This window comes from Anolis sagrei, chromosome 9 (genome assembly GCF_037176765.1).
Source record: "Anolis sagrei isolate rAnoSag1 chromosome 9, rAnoSag1.mat, whole genome shotgun sequence".
NCBI classification, from domain to species: Eukaryota; Metazoa; Chordata; class Lepidosauria; order Squamata; family Dactyloidae; genus Anolis; species Anolis sagrei.
The window spans coordinates 22,353,725-22,379,298 of record NC_090029.1 but is presented as its reverse complement, the minus strand read 5'-3'; the positions used below and the strand labels follow the sequence as shown (position 1 = coordinate 22,379,298).

The 25,574-nt window shown below is 42.6% G+C and overlaps 2 protein-coding genes across 2 annotated transcripts in view; one reads left to right on the top strand and one right to left on the bottom strand.

Moving 5' to 3' along the window:
- Nucleotides 1-11,699, top strand: part of IQGAP1 (IQ motif containing GTPase activating protein 1) — a 47,393-nt gene extending 35,694 nt beyond the window's left edge. The window contains exons 29-38 of the mRNA XM_060755481.2: nt 984-1,216; nt 2,430-2,562; nt 3,603-3,705; nt 4,030-4,165; nt 4,550-4,637; nt 6,183-6,395; nt 8,149-8,315; nt 8,522-8,644; nt 8,896-9,004; nt 11,372-11,699. Of these exons, the coding sequence (XP_060611464.2) occupies nt 984-1,216; nt 2,430-2,562; nt 3,603-3,705; nt 4,030-4,165; nt 4,550-4,637; nt 6,183-6,395; nt 8,149-8,315; nt 8,522-8,644; nt 8,896-9,004; nt 11,372-11,485 (1,419 nt within the window). The 3' untranslated portion in view covers nt 11,486-11,699. The remainder of the gene's footprint in view (nt 1-983; nt 1,217-2,429; nt 2,563-3,602; nt 3,706-4,029; nt 4,166-4,549; nt 4,638-6,182; nt 6,396-8,148; nt 8,316-8,521; nt 8,645-8,895; nt 9,005-11,371) is intronic.
- A 2,338-nt stretch (nt 11,700-14,037) lies between these two features.
- Nucleotides 14,038-23,550, bottom strand: SELENOS (selenoprotein S). The gene is made up of 6 exons (XM_060755486.2): nt 23,428-23,550; nt 19,607-19,735; nt 17,974-18,080; nt 16,483-16,572; nt 16,316-16,391; nt 14,038-15,990 (listed from the first exon to the last, which is right to left on the bottom strand). The coding sequence occupies exons 1-6, from the start codon at nt 23,504-23,506 to the stop codon at nt 15,911-15,913; spliced, it is 561 nt and encodes a 186-aa protein (XP_060611469.2). The 5' UTR covers nt 23,507-23,550; the 3' UTR covers nt 14,038-15,910.
- Between the last annotated feature and the right edge of the window lie 2,024 nt (nt 23,551-25,574).

Sequence of the window (25,574 nt, the reverse complement as noted above, 5' to 3'; positions counted from 1 at the left end):
GTGGGAGAGAGTTCCAGATTTGAGGGGCCACCACCGAGAAGGCCCTGTCCCTCGTCCCCACCAGACACGCTTGCGAGGCCGGTGGGACCAAGAGCAGGGCCTCTCTAGACGAAAAATGTAATGATAGAGTAAAATAATGTAAATTTAATAAGAGTATAATAATACATGTAATTGTATTAATAATAACAGCATAAAATAATAAATAAATGACTCAAGTATAACCTGAGGAGGGCTTTTTCAGTCTAAAAAAGGGCTGAAAAACTCGGACTATACTCAAGTATATACGATAGTTGTTTTCCAAGGTTGGCACACACCCGTTTTAGGTTACAGACTCACATAAAATAGGGTTGGTTTTTTTCATTGCTGTTAAGTGTTGTTCCATTTACCCAGCCTGGCAACCTTTGCCAGAGCTCGGAGACATTCCTCCCTGGAATGCAGCTCCAGTATATTCGCTTCCCACTTTTCTTGGCTTCTCCTGTAAAAGAAGAAGGTTTCCCAAAGTTTAGCAAGATATCTTCTAGAGCAGGCCTCTTCAACTTCCAAGGGTTTGGGGCATCCAACTCCCAGAAGCCCCTACTTCCTTCTCGTTCAATGGCCAGGAATTCTGGGAGCTGAAGTCCAAAACACCTGGAAGGAGGGAAGGCCACAGGTTAAAGAGGCCTATCTTAAAGTAAGAGAAATGGATCCTCAATGTGTATTTTTCTGGGTGTGTTTGGCATTCTCTTTTCCTTCTGAGTATCTTTTGCCTCCCTTCTGCCTCTCTTTGCACCTGAGCAACTTGGAATGGGGCCATCTGTCAGGGGTGCTTTGATTGTGCTTTTCCTGCATGGAAAAAGGGGGTGGTGCTAGATGACCCATGTGGTCTCTTGCAACTGTTTGATTCTAGGACAAGGGGATCTTTCTTGTCTGCTTGGGGATCCCAGAGAATCCACCTAAGTCCTCTCTCTCTCCCTCTTTACGCCTTCCTTCTACTCTCTCTGCAGATTGTAGGCAACCTCCTCTACTATCGGTACATGAACCCGGCCATCGTGGCTCCAGACGCCTTTGACATCATTGACATGTCAGCTGGAGGGCAGCTGACCACCGATCAGCGGAGGAATCTGGGTTCCATTGCCAAGATGCTGCAACACGCGGCGTCCAACAAGATGTTCCTGGGGGACAATGCCCACCTCAGTATCATTAACGAGTACCTGTCTCAGTCCTACCAAAAATTCAGGTAAGGAATTCCAGGTGAAAATGGGGTATATTTGGAAATGCAGGTCGAGGTGGCAGGGGTGGCTCTGGGAGAGCAATGCGAAAACATTCCAGGAAGAGGAGATGTGGGAGACAGGCCTTCTCCCATGAAATCCCACTGGCTTTGGAACAGCAATGTGTGCGTTATTATGTTTATGTTTATTGGTACCCCACTTTTTCTCTCCACAAGTAGACTCAAAGCGCATATGTATCTATTATTAGTACTGGAATATGTTGTTGTTGTTGTTGTTGTGGTTGTTATTATTATTTTATTTATTTATATCCCTCTTTTCTCTCCACAAGGAGACTCAAAGTGGCAATGTGTCTATTATTAGTACTGGAATGTATTGTTGTTATTATGTTTATTTATATTTCCATTTATATTGTTTGATGTGTATATCATATTGGTTCTTGTATTTTATTTTTATTTTCTTCTATTTTTTGCTGTGTTCTTGTTGTATATTGTTTTATTGTATTACTGGGCTTGGCCTCATGTAAGCCGCCCTGAGTCCCCTTAGGGAGATGGTGGCGGGGTATAAATAAAGTTATTATTATTATTGTTATTATTATTATTATTATTATTACCCAACTTTTCTCTCCACAAGGACACTCAAAGAGACTATGTATCTATTGTTAGTATTGGAATGTATTGTTGTTATTATTATGATATGTATTTATACCCCACTTTTTCTCTCCACAAGGAGACTCAAAGCAGCTTATACTAAAAGCATTTAAATACAATTTAAAATCTACTGATATAAAAAACATTAAAATAGAATTAAATATCATTTGAGTTAGAAAATGCAGTTAAAATAGGTATGGAGGCCTGCCGTCCGGCTCAGCCCATCTTGTTGCAAGGAAAGTATTTGGAGCACTTACTTAAAAAAAAAAGTCAAGAAGGATCAGTGCGCAAAACCAAACATGAAATGTTGCCACATTGATGGGCATTTCCTATCTAGAATTGTATGTTTGCCTCGTACTTTGGTGTGATCAGAAAGATGGCTGTTGGAGAGGAGTTTGTTGACTCCTGTCAACCAAGGCTTCTCTCTAGACTGAGCCACAAGACTTCTCTATGTAGATGGGCATAGGAGTCTCTTTGCTATCATTCTTTGTGTCAGAAGAATAGAAATGGGGAAACCCAAGCATTCGTGAGAGAAAGATGGTTGCCGATTCTCCCTTGCCTTTCCTTTCCACAGGCGCTTCTTCCAGGCGGCCTGCGAGGTCCCCGAACTGCAAGACAAGTTCAATGTGGATGAGTACTCGGACTTGGTGACCCTGACGAAGCCCGTTATTTACATTTCCATTGGAGAAATAATCAATACGCACACAGTAAGTCCTTCATAGAATCATAAAGTTGGAAGAGACCACATGGGCCATCTAGTCTAACCCCCTGCCATGCAGGAAAAATGACAGATGGTCATTCAGCCTATGTTTAAAAATTTCCAAGGAAGAAGCTTCCACTACACTTTGAGGCAGAGAGTTCCACTGTTGAACAGCTTGTACGGTCAGGAAGGTCTTCGTAATGTTCAGGTGGAATCTCCTTTCCTGGAATTTGAACCCATTGCTTTGAGTCCTAGTTTAAAAGGCAGCAGAAAATAAGGAAGGAGGCTATAGGATACTATTTATTTATTTATTTGTTTGTTTACAACATTTATATGCTGCCCTTCTCACCCTGAAGGGGACCCAGAGCGGCTTACAAGATATATATACATACAATATATTATATCATTAGTATAGTACAATATCAGTATTATATATTATTATATTGTGCTATACCATTGTATTGTCATATTATTAGTAATATTACATGTAATATAAAATATATAATTATAATATATTATTATTAGTATTATATTGTATTATGTAATATTATAACATTATATGTATATACTACTACTACCTTTCCTAGTATAATGTGTACTCCACTTTTCTCTCTAAAAAAGAGAAAAAGTAATAATAATAATAATAATAAAAAACTTTATTTGTACCCTGCTACCATCTCCCCAAGGGACTTGGTACGGCTTACATGAGGCCAAGCCCACAGCACATCAATAAACAAAGGTAATAACAAAAATTCAATACAAACAAAATAAACTAAACTAAACAAAACTCAAAAACAAAAAAATACACAATAAGCAATAAACAATAACAATAATAACAATAACACACAGCATTTAAAAACCTATGCTTTTCAGTAAAGTAAAGCCAATACAGTAAAGCCAATACAATAATACAATGTAAAACCTAAAAATATACAAACATTAAAATAAAATTAAATATTAACAGTCTTCAAAATAAAAAGTTAAAACCCTGAAATCCTTTAAATGCATCGGCTAACTAGGAATCCCTCCCTGTTTCTCTCTCATCAGCTGCTTTTGGACCATCAAGATGCCATTGCGCCTGAACACAACGACCCCATTCACGAACTCCTGGATGACTTGGGGGAAGTTCCCACTATTGAATCCCTGATAGGTGAGCCTCTGGGTTGTGTCTGTATGTAGGAAATGGGAGATGGGAATAGTTGTTCTTAGTCGGGTGGTCACTTCTATCCCACTTTCCCTGAAGAGTGGGCCTCGAGGAGGGTGAAACGGGTGCTGAAAGGCCCAATCAGACACTGCCTCAGCCTTGGTGGCCTTATCTTTCTTCTTTGCTGAAGAGGTATTGAAGAGGAGGCAGGACCACAGGGTTGGAGGGGCCCTTGAGGGCCATGGAGTTCAGCCCCACTCTCTGCAGGTAGTGTCGAGAGAGGAAGGGCAGGGAAGCTCATGGTCCTGTCTGTCTGTCTCTCCCTCTCAGGAGAGGGATCTGGAGGCGTGAACGACCCGGGGAAGGACATGTTGGCCAAAACGGAAGTCTCTCTCACGCTGACTAACAAATTCGATGTTCCCGAGGACGAGAACGCAGAGATGGATGCCAAGACCATTCTGCTGAAGTAAGTAACGCAAGCCACTGGAGCCCTTCATGGCGGTATTTCCTCCTCCCTGGGAGAATGGCCTTTTGAGCTGCTGCATCACACTATGGGCTTGAGTGTAGTTGGGAGTACATCTTCCTTTCCTTCCCTTCTGTTGTCTGGGACCATGAAGGGCAATTGGCTTTGGGGCTGGCATGCGAGAGGGGATTTCTCAAAGCAGACTTTGTGCTTCTCCCAACCGGCTGTTGAGGGTGAGAGGGGGCTGGTCCTTTGTGTCTCTCCTGATGTTTTGCCTGCATTTGCATGGCCATACAGCCCGGAAACCACACTACAACACCCCAGTGAGTCTAGCCATGAAAGCCTTTGATAATATGATGTCTTTGCTCTCTCTGTTTTGTTTTCCAGCACCAAGCGCTTAATAGTGGATGTGATCCGCTTCCAACCGGGAGAGACACTGGCGGAAATCCTGGAGGTTCCAGCCAGCCGTGAGCAGGTGAGCCTCGGGAGGGCCCTGTCAGAAATATTAAGCATTAACTGGGTATTTTGGATTACAAAGGTGTGAATCAAGCACAAAAAAGAGTGTTTTTTATTTTTTATTTTATTATTACTACTATTGTGTTTATTAATATTTTTCATCTTATTTTCTTTTCTTTTTTATTCCATTTTCTTTTTCTCTAAATTTCTTACTTCTCTCTTTCCTCCCTCCCTTTCTCACTCTTTTTTTTACTTCAAATATATTGTTTCCACACTTTCCATGTAATCTTATATTTTCAATAAAATTATTATTATTATTATTATTAATAATAATAATAATAATAATAATAATAATGAGTCAGTGGGCCAAAGCTAGTGTTGTCCTGAGAAGAATGAGTAGGCCGAAGCGTGTTAGAGTCAGTGGGCCAAAGCTAGTGTTGTCCTAAGGAGAGTGAGTAGGCCGAAGCCTGTTAGAGTTAGTGGGCCAAAGTTAGTGTTGTCCTGAGAAGAATGAGTGGGCTGAAGCCTATTAGTCAGTGAGCCAAAGCTAGTGTTGTCCTGAGGAGAGTGAGTAGGCCGAAGCCTGTTAGAGTCAGTGAGCCAAAGCTAGTGTTGTCCTGAGGAGAGTGAGTAGGCCGAAGCCTGTTAGAGTCAGTGAGCCAAAGCTAGTGTTGTCCTGAGGAGAGTGAGTAGGCCGAAGCCTGTTAGAGTCAGTGAGCCAAAGCTGGTGTTGTCCTGAGGAGAGTGAGTAGGCCGAAGCCTGTCAGAGACAGTGGGACAAAGCTAGTGTAGCACTGAGGAGAGTGAGTAGACCGAGGCCTGTCAGAGTCAGTGGGACAAAGCTAGTGTACCACTGAGGAGAGTGAGTAGGCCGAGGCCTGTCAGAGTCAGTGGGACAAAGCTAGTGTAGCACTGAGGAGAGTGAGTAGGCAGAGGCCTGTCAGAGTCAGTGGGACAAAGCTAGTGTAGCACTGAGGAGAGTGAATAGGCTGAAGTCTGTCAGAGTCAGTGGGCCAAAGCTATTACCGTCCTGAAGAGAGTGAGTAGGCCAAAGCCTGTTAGAGTCAGTGGGCCAAAGCTAGTGTTATCCTAAGGAGTCTGAGGTAAACCCCAATGGGAGGAAGGTCTCAGTCTATGTAAGGTAGGCCAATATGAAGAAGGCCTGGTGTGAGAAGCTTCAGTAAAAGAAGCCCCAGGTTGAAGGCCTCATGTGTAAAGGCTCATGTGTTATGCCCCGGTGTGAAGGTTGAACTTCATTTGTGTCATGGAAACCTTGTAAATAGTGCAACCATATTATTTTGCTATTAAGAAAAGCCTCCTATGGAAGAGATAACATTGGCCTGTGTGTTTTTGTTCTTTTTATCATTTTTGGCTACTAGTACGGGTCACGTTGCTGCTAATAAGTTAGTTGCTCTGCTGTGCATTTATGAGGAGGGTCTTTTGTTAATAAGCCCACCACCCAAGAGATCCCCCACCTCTTTAGCACAGCCTCAGGCAGGCAGTCCCCACTCTGAGCGTGGGTTGGTTGGCCGGCCATTCAAGGAATTACCTCTGTTTTTTCTAGGAAGCTGAGCACCAAAGAGCCATGCAAAGACGTGCCATCCGGGACGCCAGGACCCCGGACAAGATGAAGACCCCTCAGGCGGCGAAGGAAGACAGCAACCTGAGCCTCCAAGAGAAAAAGGAGAAAATTCGGTCGGGGCTGAAAAAGCTGGTGGAGCTGGGCCTGGCCAAGCCCCAGAACGGATACCAGGACCTGATAAACGACGTCGCTAAGGTTGGAAACTTGGGGGGGGGGGGGCATGCATGCGTGCAGGTGTATTTTGACCACTGTCAAAAGATCTGAAAGATCTGTATCACCTCAAGAGTGGCCAACTCTCCTGTATTTCTGTATTTCAGCTAATGTTCTGAGATTCTCCCTTGCCCTTGCATTTCTTGATCTCTTAAATTGGGATGCTCTTAAGTAGAGGTTCCACTGTATAAGTGGAACCTCTACTTAAGAGCATCCCAATTTAAGAGACTTTTTAGTGCAGATCCACTGCTTGGCCCAGGTTTAGCTTTGACATACAAGCAGTATTTTGAATTAAGAGCGAGTACATGAGTGTAGGGCTTTAGGGCTTCAAGGGAGCTGCCTCCGAGCCTCATGCTCTTATCCGCTTTGGAAGATTGCTGTCTACTTGGCTCTTGTCTGCTTTGAGGAACTCTGGGTTAGTTGATTATGTGTGCTTTTTATTCCTGGTCTGTTTGGCTTCATGTAAAGAGAGAGGGAGGGAGGCTGGAAGGAGGACAGTATGAAGAAAAAAAGGATGCTTCTGCCTCTTCACTTTGGGTTTTGGGCTTCCTTGCCACTACTTTGTGGATCTATCATATTAATTATTATTTATTTAATTTAAAACATTTATATTCCGCCCTTCTCACCCCGAAGGTTACTCAGGGCAGAGCACAGCATATATACGGCAAACATTCAATGCCGGGACAAGAATGCATTATATGCATACATAAACATTAAAAACGTTTGTCTCAATATTAAAATACACCGTTTAAAACCGTCTTGAAGTTGACCTTGCTTTTGTTATTATTTCATGTGAATGTGCAGTTATACATTGTTTGTTATTTATAAAGTACATTTTCTTATTTTAAAACACGTAACAAAAATGGGGGTGGGTAGAATGGATTAATAACATAGGAAAAATCAGTTTGAGATCTTAAGTAAAGGTATCACTGTCTGTAGAAGTAAACCCTCACAATGTAAGAACGACTGGGAAGGAGCTCTGGGGTTATGGGGAGGAACAGAGAGAGGGGAATAAGGAGGAAGAAGTGGAAGAGGAGTAGAAAGAGAGAGAAGAAAAGAAGAACACAGAGGAGAAAAAAGGAGGGGGCCCTCAGAGTCCCCCTCTCATGGGGACTTGGGACCCTAACTTGTGACTAGGGTGCAGCCCAAAGAGGTGGATTTTGCAACAGCTCTCACTCTACTTACTCCAGCCCTCTTAAATATTGTACAGATCATCTTCTAGGCCAGGCATGGGCCAACTTTGGCTCTCTTTCCAGGTCTTTTGAACTTCAACTCCCTTAATAAGAGCCCACAGAAGTGCAAAACACCTGGAGGGAGAGCTGAAGTTTGCTCAGGCTTGTCTCTCTCTCACACGCATGGGGCAAGTAGGGACGGCATCTTAATGGAGGCCTTTCCTTACTCCTTCACTCAGTCCTTTGCCTTGCCTTCGCTCTATCTGAGTTGCGTGGAAGCTCCACTGTTTCCTTGGGTTTCTCTTTTTCTCCTCTTTTTCTCAGTCCCTCCTACAAAAAAGAAACAGTAATTTGGAGGAGGGGCTGGGCGCGGGGGCGGGGGGCGGTGATAGGGAGCTGGAGGTGCTATTTGCATAAATGTGATTTTTTTGCTCAGCATTAATACCGAGGCATATGCTTTGCAAAACATATACCGGAAATCATGCCTGGCCTTGGCTTGTGCCTTTTGCATGATTCAGATTGAGCTCCCTGCTGGCTTGTTTTATGTGGGCTCCTTCCTGCTCTAGGATATCCGGAACCAGCGCCGATATCGCCAGAGGAGGAAAGCAGAGCTGGTGAAGCTGCAGCAGACCCACAATGCGCTGAATTCCAAAGCGACGTTTTATGAGGAACAGGTGGACTACTACAAGAGCTACATCAAGACCTGTTTGGACAACTTGGCCAGCAAGGGAAAGTGAGTGCCTGTATCATGAATCCTTTCTGAACCTTTAAAATGTTCTTTAATCATTTTCAATGGGGCAGAGTACATAAGGCACTTTCAGATCAAGAAGCAGACACACAGACTCCAGTATTGTGTTTTATAATAGCTATATCTGCTACGCAGACAAAGGGAAATGTCACATAGCCACTGAGCATACATACTTACCTCTTTCTTCCCAGAGTCTCAAAAAAACCACGCGAAATGAAAGGGAAAAAGAGCAAGAAGATCTCCCTGAAGTACACAGCAGCACGGCTGCACGAAAAGGGGGTGCTCCTGGAGATCGAGGACCTGCAGAGCAGCCAGTGAGTGCCTCAAAGCAGGGGGCAGGCTTAGAGATGCATAGGGAGGGGGCTGGAGGTGGAGTCCGGGGGCGGGAGGGCACAAGGCTTTGGCTCACTGAAGAGAGGAGCAACATCTTTTGCCTTGGGGGCCCCTGTTTCTATCCTAAGTGGAGGAGGAGCTGTGTTCCATTGTGCAATGTTGTGCTCACACTTTGCTTTCAACCTTCTTCACGTTAGATAATATCAGTTTGTTCTCTTTCTCAACTCTGCAGGTTTAAAAACGTTATATTTGAAATTGCTCCAACAGAAGAAGTGGGGGACTTTGAGGTCAAAGCAAAGTTTATGGGAGTTCAGATGGAAACATTCATGCTGCATTATCAGGTAGGAAGAACTCTTCCCCCCCATTTTACCCCATCCGTTTTCCTCTAAAAAGCTTGGGTGGTGTGTGTTGCTTTGATCCCTTTGTTGCAGAGTTGCCTGAATGACACTTCAAGGCCAGATTTGGCCAAAAGAAGTACGTATCAGGACTGAAGTCAAACCTTTGGAAATTCAGTTAACAAATTCATTGAAAGGTGTTGCAGCAAGAGCTCCCTTCTCTTTGAGGATGTTTGTGGAAGTAGTTGCCTCCCTTTTGGAGCAGCAAAGATGGCTTCATGAAAAGCTGTCAGACAGAGAACCTGCTTTGATTCTGGGCTCCAGATGTTACTGAATTTGTTTTAGAGAAGCTAGAATGAGGTGGATTTGGTATGAGCTCTAGATGAGCTCTGCTTGCATCTTTACGTGTTGAGATTTGCTTTTATTTTATGGATGCCCTTTTCACTGCATCTCACTACATTTAGTTAAAATGTGTTTCAAATACGTTTTCATAAATAGGTTAATTCTGTAATGTGTGGTAGAGTTGGATGTCATGGCACTGCATTTCAGTGATAGTTTTTGGTGCTCTTTCTTCATCTTACTAAATGTGTCAGTGTTCATTTGGTCCACATTTATTTATTTATTTACATGCCACACCCCTTTTCCCCAAGAGAAGCTGGCTTGGTCTTGAATATCACCCCAGTTCCAAGTTCCAATTAATTTGTGAAAAGATAACCTTGCTGACTTTAACTTGGCAGGCCTTTTGTATTAGAACATACCAGATTTCTTTGAGTCTAATCCTCCATCGAATCTAATGTGCACTTCAATTTTAAAAACCCTGAAACCAAAACAAGTATTTCCTGCTGAATGTCTTTACCAATAATATAATATAGTATATTGTATATACATATATTTATAATATTATAGTGTAATACAATATAATACTAGTAATAATACTAATATAATATTATAATTATAATTATATATTTACATTACATGTATTACTAATAATATTACAATATAATGGTATAGTGCAATATAGTAATACATAATACTGATATTGTACTATGCTAATAATATATTGAATGAAAATATATCTTGTAAGCCGCTTTGAGTCCCCTTCGGGGTTAGAAGGGCGGCATATAAATGCCATAAATAAATAAATAATGTAATGTGCAAAAAGCTGCCAGAAGGGCACCCTTTGTAATTTGGCCATTAAAGTGGCTGTCTGCTTATTTATTTATTTATCCAGTTATGACATTTATATGCTGCCCTTCTCACCCCAAAGGGGACTCAGAGTGGCTTACAAGTAATATACAATTAAAATAAATACAGTATATCTTCCTGGACCCCTATCTTTACTCTGATCCCAGAGCAGCAGTTGGTGTTGGGGGGAGGGGCTCCTGACTGTGGATGGCACTGTCTCCTTGGCCCCTCTCTTTACTCTATTAGAATTCCTTCTTGATAAACAAAAGTGTTAGAATACCAAAGCTTCCAGCAATGGAAAGGAAAACCTTGAGTATAATGCTGTATAATAGAAGGGGAGGCCCTGCTCTTGCTCCCATCAACAGCACAAATGCGGCTGGCGGGGACGAGCAGCAGGGCCTTCTCGGCTGTGGCCCCCTGCCCATAGAACACACTCCCAAAGGAGGCAAGATTTGCTCCCTCGCTCCTGACCTTTAGAAAAAAATTAAAATCATGGTTCTGGGACTAGGCCTTCGGACAATAGATGTATGCAGCTTTTAGTGGGACAAGGACTGGAACAGCGACTCGACTGATGAGATTGTTTTATGGTTTTAATAACTGGTTTGGTATTTGATGATGTACTGCTTTTAATATGATACATGTTTAAAGTGTGGTTTTACTATTGTAGTTGTAAGGCATTGAATTTTTGTCATTTTCTATGTGTAAACCGCTTTGAGTCCCCCTAGGAGCAAGAAAAGAGGTATATAAATGCTGTAAATAAATAAATAAATAAATTCTATGCCAAAGGATGTGAATGCCTCACCAAACTGCAAATCCCAGGAAACCATAGCATTGAGTCCTGGCCATTAAATTATAGAATCTCCATTCTGCTCCTGAAGCAGCTTCCCTTTTGGCTCAGCATTAAGATTACTTCAGTATGACAGGAATCTAATGCACACCCTAATTTTTGCAAGGTAATTTAGCCAGAAAAGGTGAGCATTAGATTTGAGTGGATGAGGTATTTTGTAGGAGAATGTTTTGTTCTTTGTTTCAAACCCCCACTTCCTTTTTCAAGCCACAGATTGTGGTGCCTTCTTCCACAAGCCTGAGGTGAGGGCCATGGCTACCTGCATGGGCTGCACTGGCCTCTGCTCTTGGAGGACTGGCCCCTCACTGAGATAGAGCCCCTCTCTCTTACTCTCTCTGTAGGACCTGCTGCAGCTCCAGTACGAGGGAGTGGCTGTCATGAAGCTCTTTGACCGGGCTAAAGTGAACGTCAACCTCCTTATCTTCCTGCTCAACAAAAAGTTCTACGGGAAGTGAGCTCCTCTGCCGCTGCCTTTCGCTGCTGCTGCTGCTTCTTCCTCCAGGAGAGCCTCTTTCCCTTCCGCCTCCTCCTTCCCTGAGAAGCCAAAGCCAAATCCTCTCCTCCTGATGCTGATGCTGCAGATCAGGCCTTTCACGGCAAGGCCTGTCTGTATCGTTTCTGATGTACTCCGCCCATGGCACTCACTCCAGATTAAACAGTTATTATTCATTTCTCTCTCTCTCTCATCAAGTGTGTGTCTTTGGGCTGCTTTGCTCTTCAAGGCAGGCAGGCAGGGTTCCTACTTGCCTTTGCTGCCTGTGGGGCTTTCCTTAACTGCCAGACCTTTGAAACCCACTGCATGGCATTGAGCAGGTCACACGCTCTCAGCTCCAGAGGGAAAGGGCAAAGTTGGCCTAGAGGGACCTGGTTTTCCTCAATGAGCCCCATCATCTCCAATGCTTGCAATGTTTACCATTTTTATCATTAGTTATAATAAAATAATAAATCTTTATTTATATCCTGCTTTTCTCCCTAACAGGACCCAATTATTGTGCAGACTTATCAATTAAATATTTCGCTCAGTGCAAATCAACCTTGCTGTCATTCTAGTGAAGGCAGTCAGCGATGTCATCAGTGATAAAAATGAGCCAGTGAGAAAAAAAATCCTCTGAAAAACAACAAAAGTCCCCACTAAAACCCAGAAGGAACAGAGTCAAAAGTAGTGTCAGCACAGAAGCCAGTGGCCCCAATCTAAGCCAAGATCAGTTGCAGGACTACGTTGATGGTCAAAGGGAGGCTGGTTGGTAAAATTTCCCAGTGCTGTCATCCTATAAGGTATCAGCACCTTGAAGTACCTTCAGGTTAGCTAGCAGTGAGGTCAATGCTGGGCAGTGGGAGGGAAGGCGGAGTGGAGCCGCCAATCGAATTGCAACACTCGCTTTCGCCAGTGGTCAGCTCTGTGAGAACATAGGCGCCTCAATGGAATTAGGCCCTTAGTAGAACACTAGTCAGCTGGACAGTCAATGGAAAATACCACCCTGGAGCAGTTAAAGATGGTGGGAGGGCCTCTCAGCGGCGGCTGGAGTGCCTGGTTGGTAGGCTGGCTCCCTCCCACTCAGCTACAGGTCAGTTTGTTTTATTTAGTTTTTCTTTCTTTGGTCTTGGTTACAAATACTGTTACAAATTCACATATATATCTCAGTTAATATATATCAAACTGTTAATATTTTTTTTTGCAATATGTTGTATAATGTTACACACACACACATATATACTTACTACAACCCCTCAGGTGATCCCAGGCATAGTCTCAGCCAGACAAGGCCAGAACTTCCCCCATTGGCTAGAGGACATCCTGCCTCCATTCAGTTCCTCGTGGGACGTGATGTCCTTATAAGCTGTATTGCCAATCGTGTTTGGCTGGAACTTCCACAGGGGTTTTCCTCTGGGACAGACCTCCCCAAAGCAAGTCAGACCTTGAGCAAGGCATGGTCCAACCAAGGGCTGACTGTCAGTGTCTTCAATTCTGCAGGATTCTGATCCTATCCAGTCTACTAGCCCTATATTTTTAATACCAAGTGAACCTTCCCACCTCCCTGAGATCCAACTATATAAATAAAAATGTAATGTTAGCTTGTGGGATTCACATAATTGAAAAACCAGTGGATGAATTGACACAAAATTTGGGCACTACACCCTTAACAGACCAATGAATGACCATCACTCATACCCTCCCTCTCAAAAAATAATAATAAAAAAACAGCGGAAAGGACTTAAAATCCAAAAAAAGCTAAATGACAATACAGTGCATATTTCCAGTTTCCTATTCCTGGACTGCAACTCTCAGCAATCCTTCAGATAGAGAAGATAGATTACATAGAGATATGTAGGTAGGTAGATAATCGATCAGGAGAACTGCTGGGAGTTGCAGTCCAAGAATAGGGAGAGAAAGAAAAGGGGAAAGATAAAGGGAGGGGAAGGAAGGAAAGAGGTAGAGAAGGAAGGAAAAAAGGAAAGAAAAAATGAGAGAAGGGGAGAGAAGGTTGGCCACAGTAACGTGTGGCGGGTACAGCTAGTAATGGTCTAAAAATGCTTTTTTACAAGGAAGGGGGACAAAATCCAATTGATTGATGACTTCCAAGGCATTGTGTTTGAAATTGCAGTCTGAGAGGAAGCGCTCAAGTCTCTTCTCAGGGGTTACTGGGCTTGGCTTTTTCCAACACTGTGGTCTTTCTCAACATAAGAGGAATCATCCATTAATTTGCTCTGTTATTAAAGTCCCTGATGATCAATAAGCATCTCTGAGTGGAACGGTATCCTTTCTGGTGGACCTGAAATTTCCAATTTTGTGATGCTAAAACGGGGATGTATAAACCACAAACACAAAAAGCCCCTTTTCTCTTTCCCGTCCTTTGAGAGCACTCGTATCCTGGTTGTCAAGTCACAGCCTTTGAAGGCAAAGTAGGATTAAAGTGGTCCTCTCCCTGAGAAATCTGAAGACTGCAAGCTTCCCAGAGTAAAGAAGCTTGCATGTGCTTGGGCTATATTTCAAAAAGGTAGGAATATGTCGGATGCTAAAGAAATAGATTTTATTAAGCAACAGTTTGAAATGGAAGGTGAGGAGACCTTCGGTCTGGAACAAGCCACACACCAACAATGCAACCTGTTTTACCCACAGTCATAAACATGTTTACCTAGAAGTAAGCACACACAGTCCAATATGGCTTACTCCGCGGTACGTGTGTACAGGACGGCAGTCTTGAGACGTGGTCAGTAAGCAAGAATACATACTTTCCTGTATAGAAAAGAGCCACCGAAAGGGAGAAGGCTGCAAATGTTATTTACAGTATGTTGTCTTACAAAGCAGATGAAACAACGAGGGCGGGGCAAGAACTGTCCCCAATCAGCTGTCTTATCTTCGGAGGTCCTCAGTGATGTGTCCACCATTTATAAGGACCGCGTCATTTGTTGCTGCTTGTTACAGGGAGTTTCTCAGTGTGTTGCATCTATCGCTCCACCTTTATGAGGAGCTGAACCCCAAAACCAAACTCAAATAGTCTTTTGATATGACCTCAAAGGATGACTGGATACATTTCCAAACCAGATGAGTGTGTGGCTCAGCCAGTTTGAAAGCTATTGGCAGGAGACACCTGGGGTCTCAAAATCCAAAGCAGCGCCATTTTAAATGCTTATTCTCAGATCCATTATTATTATTATTATTATTATTATTAATAATAATAATAATAATTGGGTTGTTGTGAGTTTTCTGGGCTGTATGGCCATGTTCCAGAAGCATTCTCTCCTGACGTTTCACCTGCACCTACGGCAGGCATCCTCAGAGTTTGTGAGGTCTGTTGGAAACTAGGCAAGTGGGGTTTATATATCTGTCGAATGTCCACAACCTCTGGAATGTGGACAGTTTCAACAGAAAGGAGGAAAGCATGAAAATGTACAAAATCAGGCTACCAGTATTAAAAAAAAAAACCTCTAAAATCAGGACAATAAATAAAGAGCAACACTCAAAAAATAGGGGAATTCCAGACATGAATCAATCAGGGCCAGCTAACACCTCCCAACAAAGGATTCCCCCATGCAGGAAGCACCCAGGATTTAAAGTTGCAGTGCCTTCAATGCTAATCACAGTGGCCAATTGCAACATTCACACTTGCCTCCAGCAGACAAGAGTCCTGAACGTTCCAGAGATATATAAACTCCAATAGTTTCCAACAGACCTCACAACCTCTGAGGATGCCTAAATAGATGCAGGTGAAATGTCAGGAGAGAATGCTTCTGGAACATGGCCATACAACCCGGAAAACTAACAGCAACCCAATGATTCTGGCCATGAAAGCCTTCACCAATATTAATATTATTTATTAATTTTTATCCCGCTTTTCTCCCATGGGTGGGACTCAAAGCGGCAAACAAAGAGTTAAAAACAAAAACGATATGATACAAGAACAATGGATCGACTACCAATTGTCTTGCTCTGCCTTTGCTGGATATTAATCTATTGTGAGGGAAAAAAACCCAAAAATTGGAGCAGGGAAACATGCCATTTCAAGCAGGTTTTCTCCCCTGCAGAGCCCAAGGCACTTTGGCAGGGAGTTTGGTCCTAAACTCTTATGCGATAGACGTTCCCATTGCACATAAAAAAGAACCTGAGGGAACGCATGGATGACAATGCTTTGCTCTTAAAAAGAAAAATGAAGTCATCCTCCATGATGTGGTTTCCTTTCTGCTTCTATCATTTTTTTCTTGCTGCTTTCATGGCACTTCCAGCTGTATTTACATTTTTTCCTTTCATATATCTCTGAGTCACTAAAGTACTAATCTACCCTCCACTAAGTCCCTGTGTCAAGCAACCCACAGACAGCCACAGCTATGGGGCCAGATTAATGTCTGCCAGTGTCCAAAGAAGACACCGGCAGAAGTTAGCCTCATCCACCCGATGAAGGACCTCTGCGTCCGGGCCTCCATGAGCAGGTCCCGCCACCGTCTCCAGACAGAGGGTTGTAACCTGGGAATTGAGAGGAAAACGTCAGCAAAATAACCATTCAGGAAAATCAGGATGGTGTCTAACTGCTTTCTAACTGTTGTAAAATAAGATGTTAGGCTTTTAAATCTGAAAGACGGTACAAACTGCATAAATAGTTAAAGACTTCTTCCTGTCCCACCACTGGGAGCTTCTTCGGGGAATATAACTTGAAGGGATGTGACTTGGCTAGCACCAGCCAAAGATAACATCATGCAGAATGTCATAAAGAAACCTGAGTGCCCCTCCAAAAAAAAAAAAACCCTCCCTTGTCACACAACACTAACAGCCCCCCAAATCTGGAACTTACCCCCCTCTCGTAAAGGTCTGCTTTTCGGTTTTGGCTTTGGCACACCGGTTGATGTTGAGGCCTCAGACTGAGGTTCCTAACATTGAGAAAGTGTTAGTCAATTCTGTTTTCTGCTCACACACCTACAATAAAACATTCCTTTTCTGTTTCTGACTCAAAATACTAACCTGGTTCTGTCTGAGATTCTCCTTGTAACTTTTGCCTTCCTGCATACTTTCCCACATGGCTATCTTCTGTTTTCGTTTCTCCTCTTCAAGCTAAGAGGAAAACAGAGGTAGAAGTTAAATAGTTTGACGTGATAGTTAAGCCAGACCTGCAAAAGCTGGGTGATTTGAATGCAGCTCTCTAGGACAGGAGTTCTCAAACTTTTTCTGCCGCAGAGCCCTTTTTGAAGTAAAAGTTTCTGGTGGAGTCCCAAGAAATGCTTTTATATATATTATATATTATCCTATCCTATCCAATTTGTCGTTGAGCCACTCCTTTGGGCTTCACGCAAATCTACCATTTTCCAAAATACACATTCCTGTCAAATTCTATATAATATTATATATAACATATATCTATCAGTCATGGGCAAACTATATATTATATATTAATATACACACACATATACACATATATATACATACACACATATCAGGCATGAGCAAACTTCTTGACCAACATAAACTTAATAGTATTTCAGTGGAAGACCACAGGGGTCATCCAGTCCAATCCCTGTCTGCCACAGAGGAAAACCACAATCAAAGCACCCCCAATAGATGGGCATCCAGTCTTTGTAATAATAGTAGTAGTAATAGTAATAGGAGCAACCCCAGGGGCCATCCAGTTCAACTCCTTTCTGCCATGCAGGAAAAGCACAATCAAAGCACCCCCTGAGTGCTGAGAGGGAAATTGTTGAAGGAAGCAACCTTCTCGAGCCTCCTCTATATGATTTTTGTCTGTTTTATAATGTGTTGTTTTATAACCTGAAGTATATGTCTTATTTGATTTGCAATTTCCTTATCTCTATATACCTAAAGCAGTGGGAGGGGTTGCAGATCACATGACTGCATCAGTGACAGTTTAGAATGTTCAGGTTTAAACAGGATGACAGTTAGGGAATGTTGGTTGAGGAATGACTGTTAGAGAAGTGTTGTTGTGCCTTGAATGAGCTTGAGTATAGAAATCTGCCAGAGTGCAGAAGCTTATGTTTGGAAGTGATTATTCTAACCCCAAGGGCTCCATGGAGCACACTTTGAGACCCGCTGCTCTAGGAGTTCATTTTTATTTATTTTATTTATTTAAAGTATTGATATTCCACCCTTCTCACCCTGCAGGGGACTCCGGGTGGATTACAATGTATATGGCAAACATTCAATGCCATACACACACAACATATATAGACAGGCACTCAGAGGCTATTTAACATTCCAGCTTTTCATGAGGGAATTCTGGCCACCAGGGGAGCTGTTGCTTCACGGTCCATTTGTGACACTGATGAAGTACTTTCTCATTCTTTGCATGCTTGCTGGAGATTTTTATAGTCTCATAAATTAGTTAAATTAGCCTCCCCGCATAAGTAGTACCTCAATTTCTTACTTGACAGATACAACTGTCAGTTGCAAGGGGGAAAATCTACAGATATCTGCAGGTCAGATGCAAGTTTGGAATGTTACCTTTTTCTGTTTTTCTTTGAATTTTTCTGCTTGTGCGTTCAGTTCTTCTTGCATTCTCAGACGAGCCGCAAGCAAAGCCTCTTGTTGTCTAACCACAGCATCAGGTTCTAATCAAACACAGAAGAGAGACAGCATTTTCTTGTCGTAGTCTACTGTGAATCGCACATATGGTATTCCTGCGCCCGCGCAGGCCCAGTTTCGGAACCTTCTAGAAATTAAAAGAAACAATCTGACCCCTCCTACCCCCTCCCTCCCCCCTCTCGGGTATATAATGCTCCTGGGCGGAGCCCACCACCAGTTCTCTTTTTTCCGCCAGACAGTAGGCACAGTTAGAGAACCTTTGCTATATTTCTTGCCCTTTATAAGCATTTGCCTGATCCTGACATAAGCCAGCCCCACAGCAGCTTAATTTTATCAACACTGTTTCATATTAAAAATATTGAAAACTGCTTCCAATAATCCAAATTATTCTAGCACAGGAAGTGATTGTTAATTAATACAAAAGACTCTCCTTGCCCCAAAAAGTGGGACAGAAATTGATATTCTATTGTAATCCAGTGAAAACACAGTGAAAATACGGAGACTTCTGGTATCACAAAACAAATACACTTCAAAACTGCAAAAGTGAGATGAGAACGTATGCTTGTACACAAATCCAGAAAGGGCCGAACTGTTCCATAGCTGTTAATCACTAGCAGGAATAAATCACTGCTGACCGGAAAGTGGCAAGTTTGAAGCCCTGGTTGGGTTTGAGCTCCTGAATATTAATAGCACAGCTTACTGTTCACCTAAGCAGTTTGAAAACAGTTGAGCTGTGAGTAGAGAAACTAGGGACCACTTCAAGCGGGTGGTTAATTTATGATACCATTAAAAATAAATGCCAGAGATAAAGAGCAAGGAGGAAATACTACAATCAAAGGCTCGGCGTCACAGTGGATGAAGCAATAGCTATCCCTGTGGCCAGAATCAAGCAACCTCCAGGAGCCGAAGTTGGAAAAACATGCTGAATGACCTCTATCTGTCTATATGTCTTGTATGCCTAAAAACGTCATTGAATGTTTGCTGTACATTGTGATCTGCCCTGAGTTCCCTTCGGTTTGAGAAGGGTAGAATATAAATACTGTAAATAAATAAATAAATTTTATATGATGCCAAAAACAAAATATCAGTATTTTTACTGTGTTCTGGATTACCACAGAAGTCCCATGTGTCCATGTAAAGTCTTAAAGAACACAACAGATTTATTTGGGGGGAAAATATAGGATAACAAGAAAAACATAGGAAGATGAGACACTTCTGATGCTCTTTCGTACAATTTCTTTGGGCCAATAGTCAGGCAACCTCAATGAAGTTCCCATGAATGATTGATTTCATTGGTTACATGTATATCCAACTTTCTTTCAGTTAGCAAAATGCAATGTTCACATCTGTCTATATACAATACAGCTTAAAATTGCCCACATTTTATAAGCAATGTTTTTTTTAAATGTCTATTGCCTGTGTGAGCATTTTATGCACAAATCTAGTTGCGTGAAGTCTTGTAGGAGATATTGAAATCACCCCAAGATTAAAAGAAAATAAAGAGTGACCCTTTATTAAGGATGAACACCGCCTCCCCCAGTCCCATACTGACCAATAGCTGTTGTGTCCAAAGCGGGCTTGCTGGTGCCTCGAAATGTTTTGGAAAGTTTTTGTACAAGTAAATAAACAGCAATAAGACTGAAGAGGATGAACCAGCCATAGTCCGAGAGCAGTGAAATCACTGGAATAAAACACAAAGAGACAGAAGCATTAGGTGCTTAAGTCACACTGGTCCAGGTGTGGTCAAAGTTTGGGTGGGAAACTATTTGTGAAGCTCAAGTACAGTGGAAAGGTGTGACATAAAGAAAACTATTAAGTAACAAAGTCTTGATTGTGGGTCTTGACAGGCAGATTATTCAGATCAAATAATATTGCTGGAATTATGTAACTTCAAGATTATTATTATTATTATTATTATTATTATTATTATTATTATTGACATTTTACCCCGCCCTTCTCACCCATGGACATGTAGCCCAAACCCTGCCAATGTCCTCCACAAACACCATACTGCCATCCACTGAAGTGAAACTTTCATGCAAGGACAATTTCATCCAAGATGTTCTGTTTTGCCTTCACATCCCAGGGCTCCTTTCTCTCTCCGTTGCTGTGGAATTTGCATGACCCCACCCACTGCCTCTTCCTTAACCCATTTCTATACTTTCCTATGACACACAACAAACAGAGGAATTGATCAACAACTGAAGAAGAGGTTTGGGGAGAATTCACCATGATTTACAGGAATTGTACTTGACCTATATCCAGAGAGCATTGTGACCCCCACAGACAATGGACCAGGACCAAACTGGGCACAGAGAAGCCCCATGATCAACTGAACATACATCAGGGGTTTGTGGGAATGGACCTTGATTTTGGAAGCTACAGTTCACCCCAATGACAATGGACTGGGACCAAACTTGGCACAGAGAATCCCCATGACCAACCGAACATACTGCAGGGGTTTAGGGGAATGAACGCTGATTTTGGGAGTTGTAGTTCACCTGCATCCAGAAAGCACTGAACTCAACAGATATCAGATCTGGACCAAACTTCACATACAGACCCAACATGGCCAACTGTGCATACAGGCCTGGTTTGGGAGTGATTGACTTTGGATCTGGGAGTTATAGTTCATCCTTATCCAGAGAGCCCTGAATCCAGCCAATGACGCATCTGGATCAAGCTTGGCACACAGACCCAACATGGCCAACCGTGAATGCTGTCAAGGGTTTCGGGGTGCTGGGGTGGTGATTGCCCTGGGAATCGTAGTTCAGCCTTATCCAGAGAGCACAGAACCCAGCCAACAACAGATCTGTACCAAACTTTAGAGGCATTACCTAACATCCCGAAACAAACAATGCCTTCTTTTAATAACCCAGGCACCTCCGGGTTCCCAAGCTAGTGTGTGTATGTGTGTGTATGTGTTAAGCTTAGGATAACACTGGGAATGAGTGATACCCATGCGGAGATTCCTTTGCTGTCTGTGCTCCTGTTCAGGAGATTTCAGCTCACTTTCTGTCCCTGTGATAATTGGATTTTGAAGAATTTGGCTTGTTGTAAAAACAAGGATTGGTGATACAGTTTCAATGGAGACCCCTTTTCTCCATGATAACTCCTCTTTCAGGAGTGGGTTTCCCTTCTGAGGGGTATATTTCTCCCCCTGTTGTCTAAGCCCTGTTCTTAACTAGGAGTCATTTGTAAGTCCCATGTTTACAACTTGGGGGCGGCCTGACCTGCTAGCCACACCTATTTCTTATTTTCCACCAACTGGTTATGAAAGGGAGTTTCATGGATTCTTGATAGCAATCCTATTCCTGCTCTCCTGAGAAAGAAACACAGCTCATGTTTATTGGACAAGGACCTACATCAGTGTTTCTCAACCTCCCTAATGCTGTGACCCCTTAATACAGTTCCTTATGTTGTGGTGACCCCCAAACATACAATTATTTTTGTTGCTACTTCATATTTGTAATTTTGCTACTGTTATGAATCATAATGTAAATATCTGATGTGTAGGATGTATTTTCATTCACTGGACCAAATTTGGCACAAATACCCGATACGCCCAAATTTGAATACTGATGGGTTTGGGGGGGAATTGATTTTGTCATTTGGGAGTTGTAGTTGATGGGATGTATAGTTCACCTACAATCAAAGAGCATTCTCATAATGTAATATCTGATGTGTAGGATGTATTTTCATTCACTGGACCAAATTTGGCATACCAGATACGCCCAAATTTGAATACTGATGGGTTTGGGGAGGGATTGATTTTGTCATTTGGGAGTTGTGGTTGATGGGATGTATAGTTCACCTACAATCAGAGCATTCTGAACTCCACCAATGATGGAATTGAACCAAACTTGGGAAACAGAACACCCATGTCCAACAGAAAATACTGGAAGGGTTTGGTGGGTATTGACCTTGAATTTTGGAGTTGTAGTTCACCTACATCCAGAGAGCACTGTGGAGTCAAACAATTATGGATCTGGACCAAACTTGGCACGTATACTAAATATGCCCAAATGTAAACACTGGTGGATTTTGAGGGAAATAGACCATCACATTTGGACGTTGTGGTTCCTAGGATTTATAGTTCACCTACAATCAAAGAGCGTTCTGAACTCCACCAATGATAGAATTGGGACATACTTCCCACTCAGAACCCACATGACCAACAGAAAATACTATGTTTTCTGATGGTCATTGGCAACCCCTCTGACACCCCCTCATGACCCCCCCAGAGGTCCCGAGCCCCAGGTTGAGAAACACTGACCTACATAGAATTTAATAGGTCATAGAACAGCGCTGATCCTTCAATGTAGATCAGGCATGGGCAAACCTCAGCCCTTCGGGTATTTTGGACTTCAATTCCTGGCTGTTAGGACAGGCCCGTAGCCAGGATTTCGTTTCGGGGGGGGGGGGGGGGGGCTGAATTTTTTTTCAGGGGGGGTTTCGGGGGGGCTGAATTTCGGGGGGAGGGGGCTGAGTCTGAGTGAAAGAGGGTCTAGCCTAGCAAACCTTTTGTATCATTACCCCAATACCCCCATGCATATGGGATATATTGAGTATGGTGATCAGATCATGATATGAATAAACATAACAGTTTAAATAATCCACCATTAAGGCCTTTTTGCGAACCACCATGAAAATTTCGGGGGGGGGGGGGGCTGAAGCCCCCCGAGCCCCCCCCCCTGGCTACATGCCTGTGTTAGGAATTGTGGGAGTTGAAGTCCTAAACACCTGGAGGACCCAAGTTTGTCCATGCCTGATCTACACTGTAGTGACGCTTGATGCTTTTTAACTCCTGTCAGAATTGTAAACACAAGCAAAGACCTATCTTTCCCAGCCCATTTTAAACGATGGATTTCAAACGTCCATTCTCTTAGTACTGTATCTTAATGCAGAGATTATCAGCTTTCATATATGTATGATAATGCGTTTTAACTGAAAGGGAAAAGAAAGGGGTCTGAGGCTGTTAAGAATTGTAGGAGTTGCAGTCCAAAACACCTGGAGGGCCCAAGTTTGCCTCAGAACGAATCTTTCCCAAGGAAACACCACACAAGCTTCACCTTCAGAAGGCAAAAGGCTCTTAGGTGGTGTATTGTCGAAGGCTTTCATGGCCGGAATCACTGGGTTGTTGTAGGTTTTTTGGGGCTATAGGGCCATGTTCTAGAGGCATTCTCTCCTGACGTTTCGCCTGCATCTATGGCAAGCATCCTGCGGATGCTTGCCATAGATGCAGGCGAAACGTCAGGAGAGAATGCCTCTAGAACATGGCCCTATAGCCCCAAAAAACCTACAACAACCCAGCTCTTAGGCACTACCTCAAATTCTTCAGAGAAGAAGGCCGCCTCGGGCTGGGCGCCTCACCGGTTTGCTGAAGGACTTGGGCGCCTTCCTGCTCCAACGGCGGCTGCGCCCCGCCTTCAGGCCTCATATCCGCCGCCATCTTGCCGGACTTACATCCGGGTCCTCCCGCTGCCGAGTCACGGCTTCTTCACCAGCGAATGAGAAAGCGGGACGTCAGAATTCGTTTCCTCGTCCAATGAGAGGGGTAGGTATCCTTGAACCAATCATGTGGCGAGGAAGGGAAAAGAAGGCGGGAAGTGAGGAAGCAGGACCAATCAGAAGAAAGGGAGGTATTTAGATGACAAGGCTGAGTATTTAACAAGGGAGATTGTATGAGTAGGCGTCAATACCATAATGAGAATACCATAGTAGTGATTTTTATTTTTAAATATATATTAATAAGCTTGTTCCCTATCTGGATCCATAGGGAGAAGAAAAGGGAAATATAATAATAATAATTTAGGCATTAATAATAATAATAATAATGGACATGTGGACAATTTCAATAGAAAGGAAGAGACCATGAAAATAATATATATTATTTTTAAATATATATTAATAAGCTTGTTCCCTATCTGGATCCATAGGGAGAAGAAAAGGGAAATATAATAATAATAATTTAGGCATTAATAATAATAATAATAATGGACATGTGGACAATTTCAATAGAAAGGAAGAGACCATGAAAATAATATATATTATTTTTAAATATATATTAATAAGCTTGTTCCCTATCTGGATCCATAGGGAGAAGAAAAGGGAAATATAATAATAATAATTTAGGCATTAATAATAATAATAATAATAATAATGGACACGTGGACAATTACAACAGAAAGGAAGAGACCATGAAAATGAACAAAATCTGGCTACCAGTATTAATTAAACTCTAAAATTACAACAGCAAAACAGCAGAGAGGAAACAACCAGGCACATCTTAACACCTCTCAACAAAAGATTTTCCCAGGCTCAGCCAAGCCTTCAAATGCTAATGAAGGTGGTCAGTTGAAACATTCACACCTAGCTCCAGCAGAGAAGAGCTCTTAGCCCCACCACAGCCATTCCACAGATATATAAACCCTAATTCCAACAGACCTCACTACCTCTGAGGATGCTTGCCATAGATGCAAGGCGAAACGTCAGGAGAAATGCCTCTAGAACATGGCCGGATAGCCCGAAAAAAACCACAAGAACCTAGTGATTCCAGCCATGAAAGCCTTCGACAATACAATAATAATAATAATAATAATAATGTGCAGACTCTGCAAGGAAGCAGGTGAAACAATAGATCACATCCTCAGCTGCTGCAAGATGATCGCGCAGACAGACTACAAACACCGTTGCTCAGATGATTCATTGGAACTTGTGCCACAAATACCATCTGCCTGTGACAAATAACTGGTGGGATCACAAGCCTGAAAAAGTTACAGAGAACGAATACTCCAAACTCCTCTGGGACTTCCACATTCAGACAGAGTTTTGGAGCATAATACTCGTGACTACACAATCGAGTTATAAAACAAAGTATGGATCGTCAATATCGCAATCTCAGGTGACAGCAGGATTGCAGAGAAACAACCTGAAAAGCTGACATGACATGAGGATTTAAACATCGAACTGCAAAGACTCTGGCACAAACCAGTAAAGGTGGTCCCAGTGGTGATTGGCACACTGGGTGCCATGCCTAAAGACCTTGGCCTGCACTTAAACACAATTGGCGCTGACAAAATTACCATCTGCCAGCTGCAAAAGGCCACCTTACTGGGATCTGCACACATTATTTGCCGATACATCACACAATCCTAGACACTTGGGAAATGTCGGACGTGTGATCCAATTCAACAGCCAGCAGTGTCTGCTGTGGACTCATCTTGTTGTGTTTCAAATAATAATAATAATAATAATAATAATAATAATAATAATAACTTTATTTATACCCCAGCGTCATCTCCCCAAGGGGACTCGGGGTGGCTTCCACGAGGCCAAGCCCAACAATACAGCAATGCAAAGAAACAACACACAACAACAATCTATATAAATAAAAATGTAATGTTCGTTTGTGGGATTAACAGAACTCAAAAACCACTGGATGAATTGACACCCAATTTGGACACAATACACCTATCAAGCCAATGAGTGACCATCACTCATAAAAACACCGAAAAACA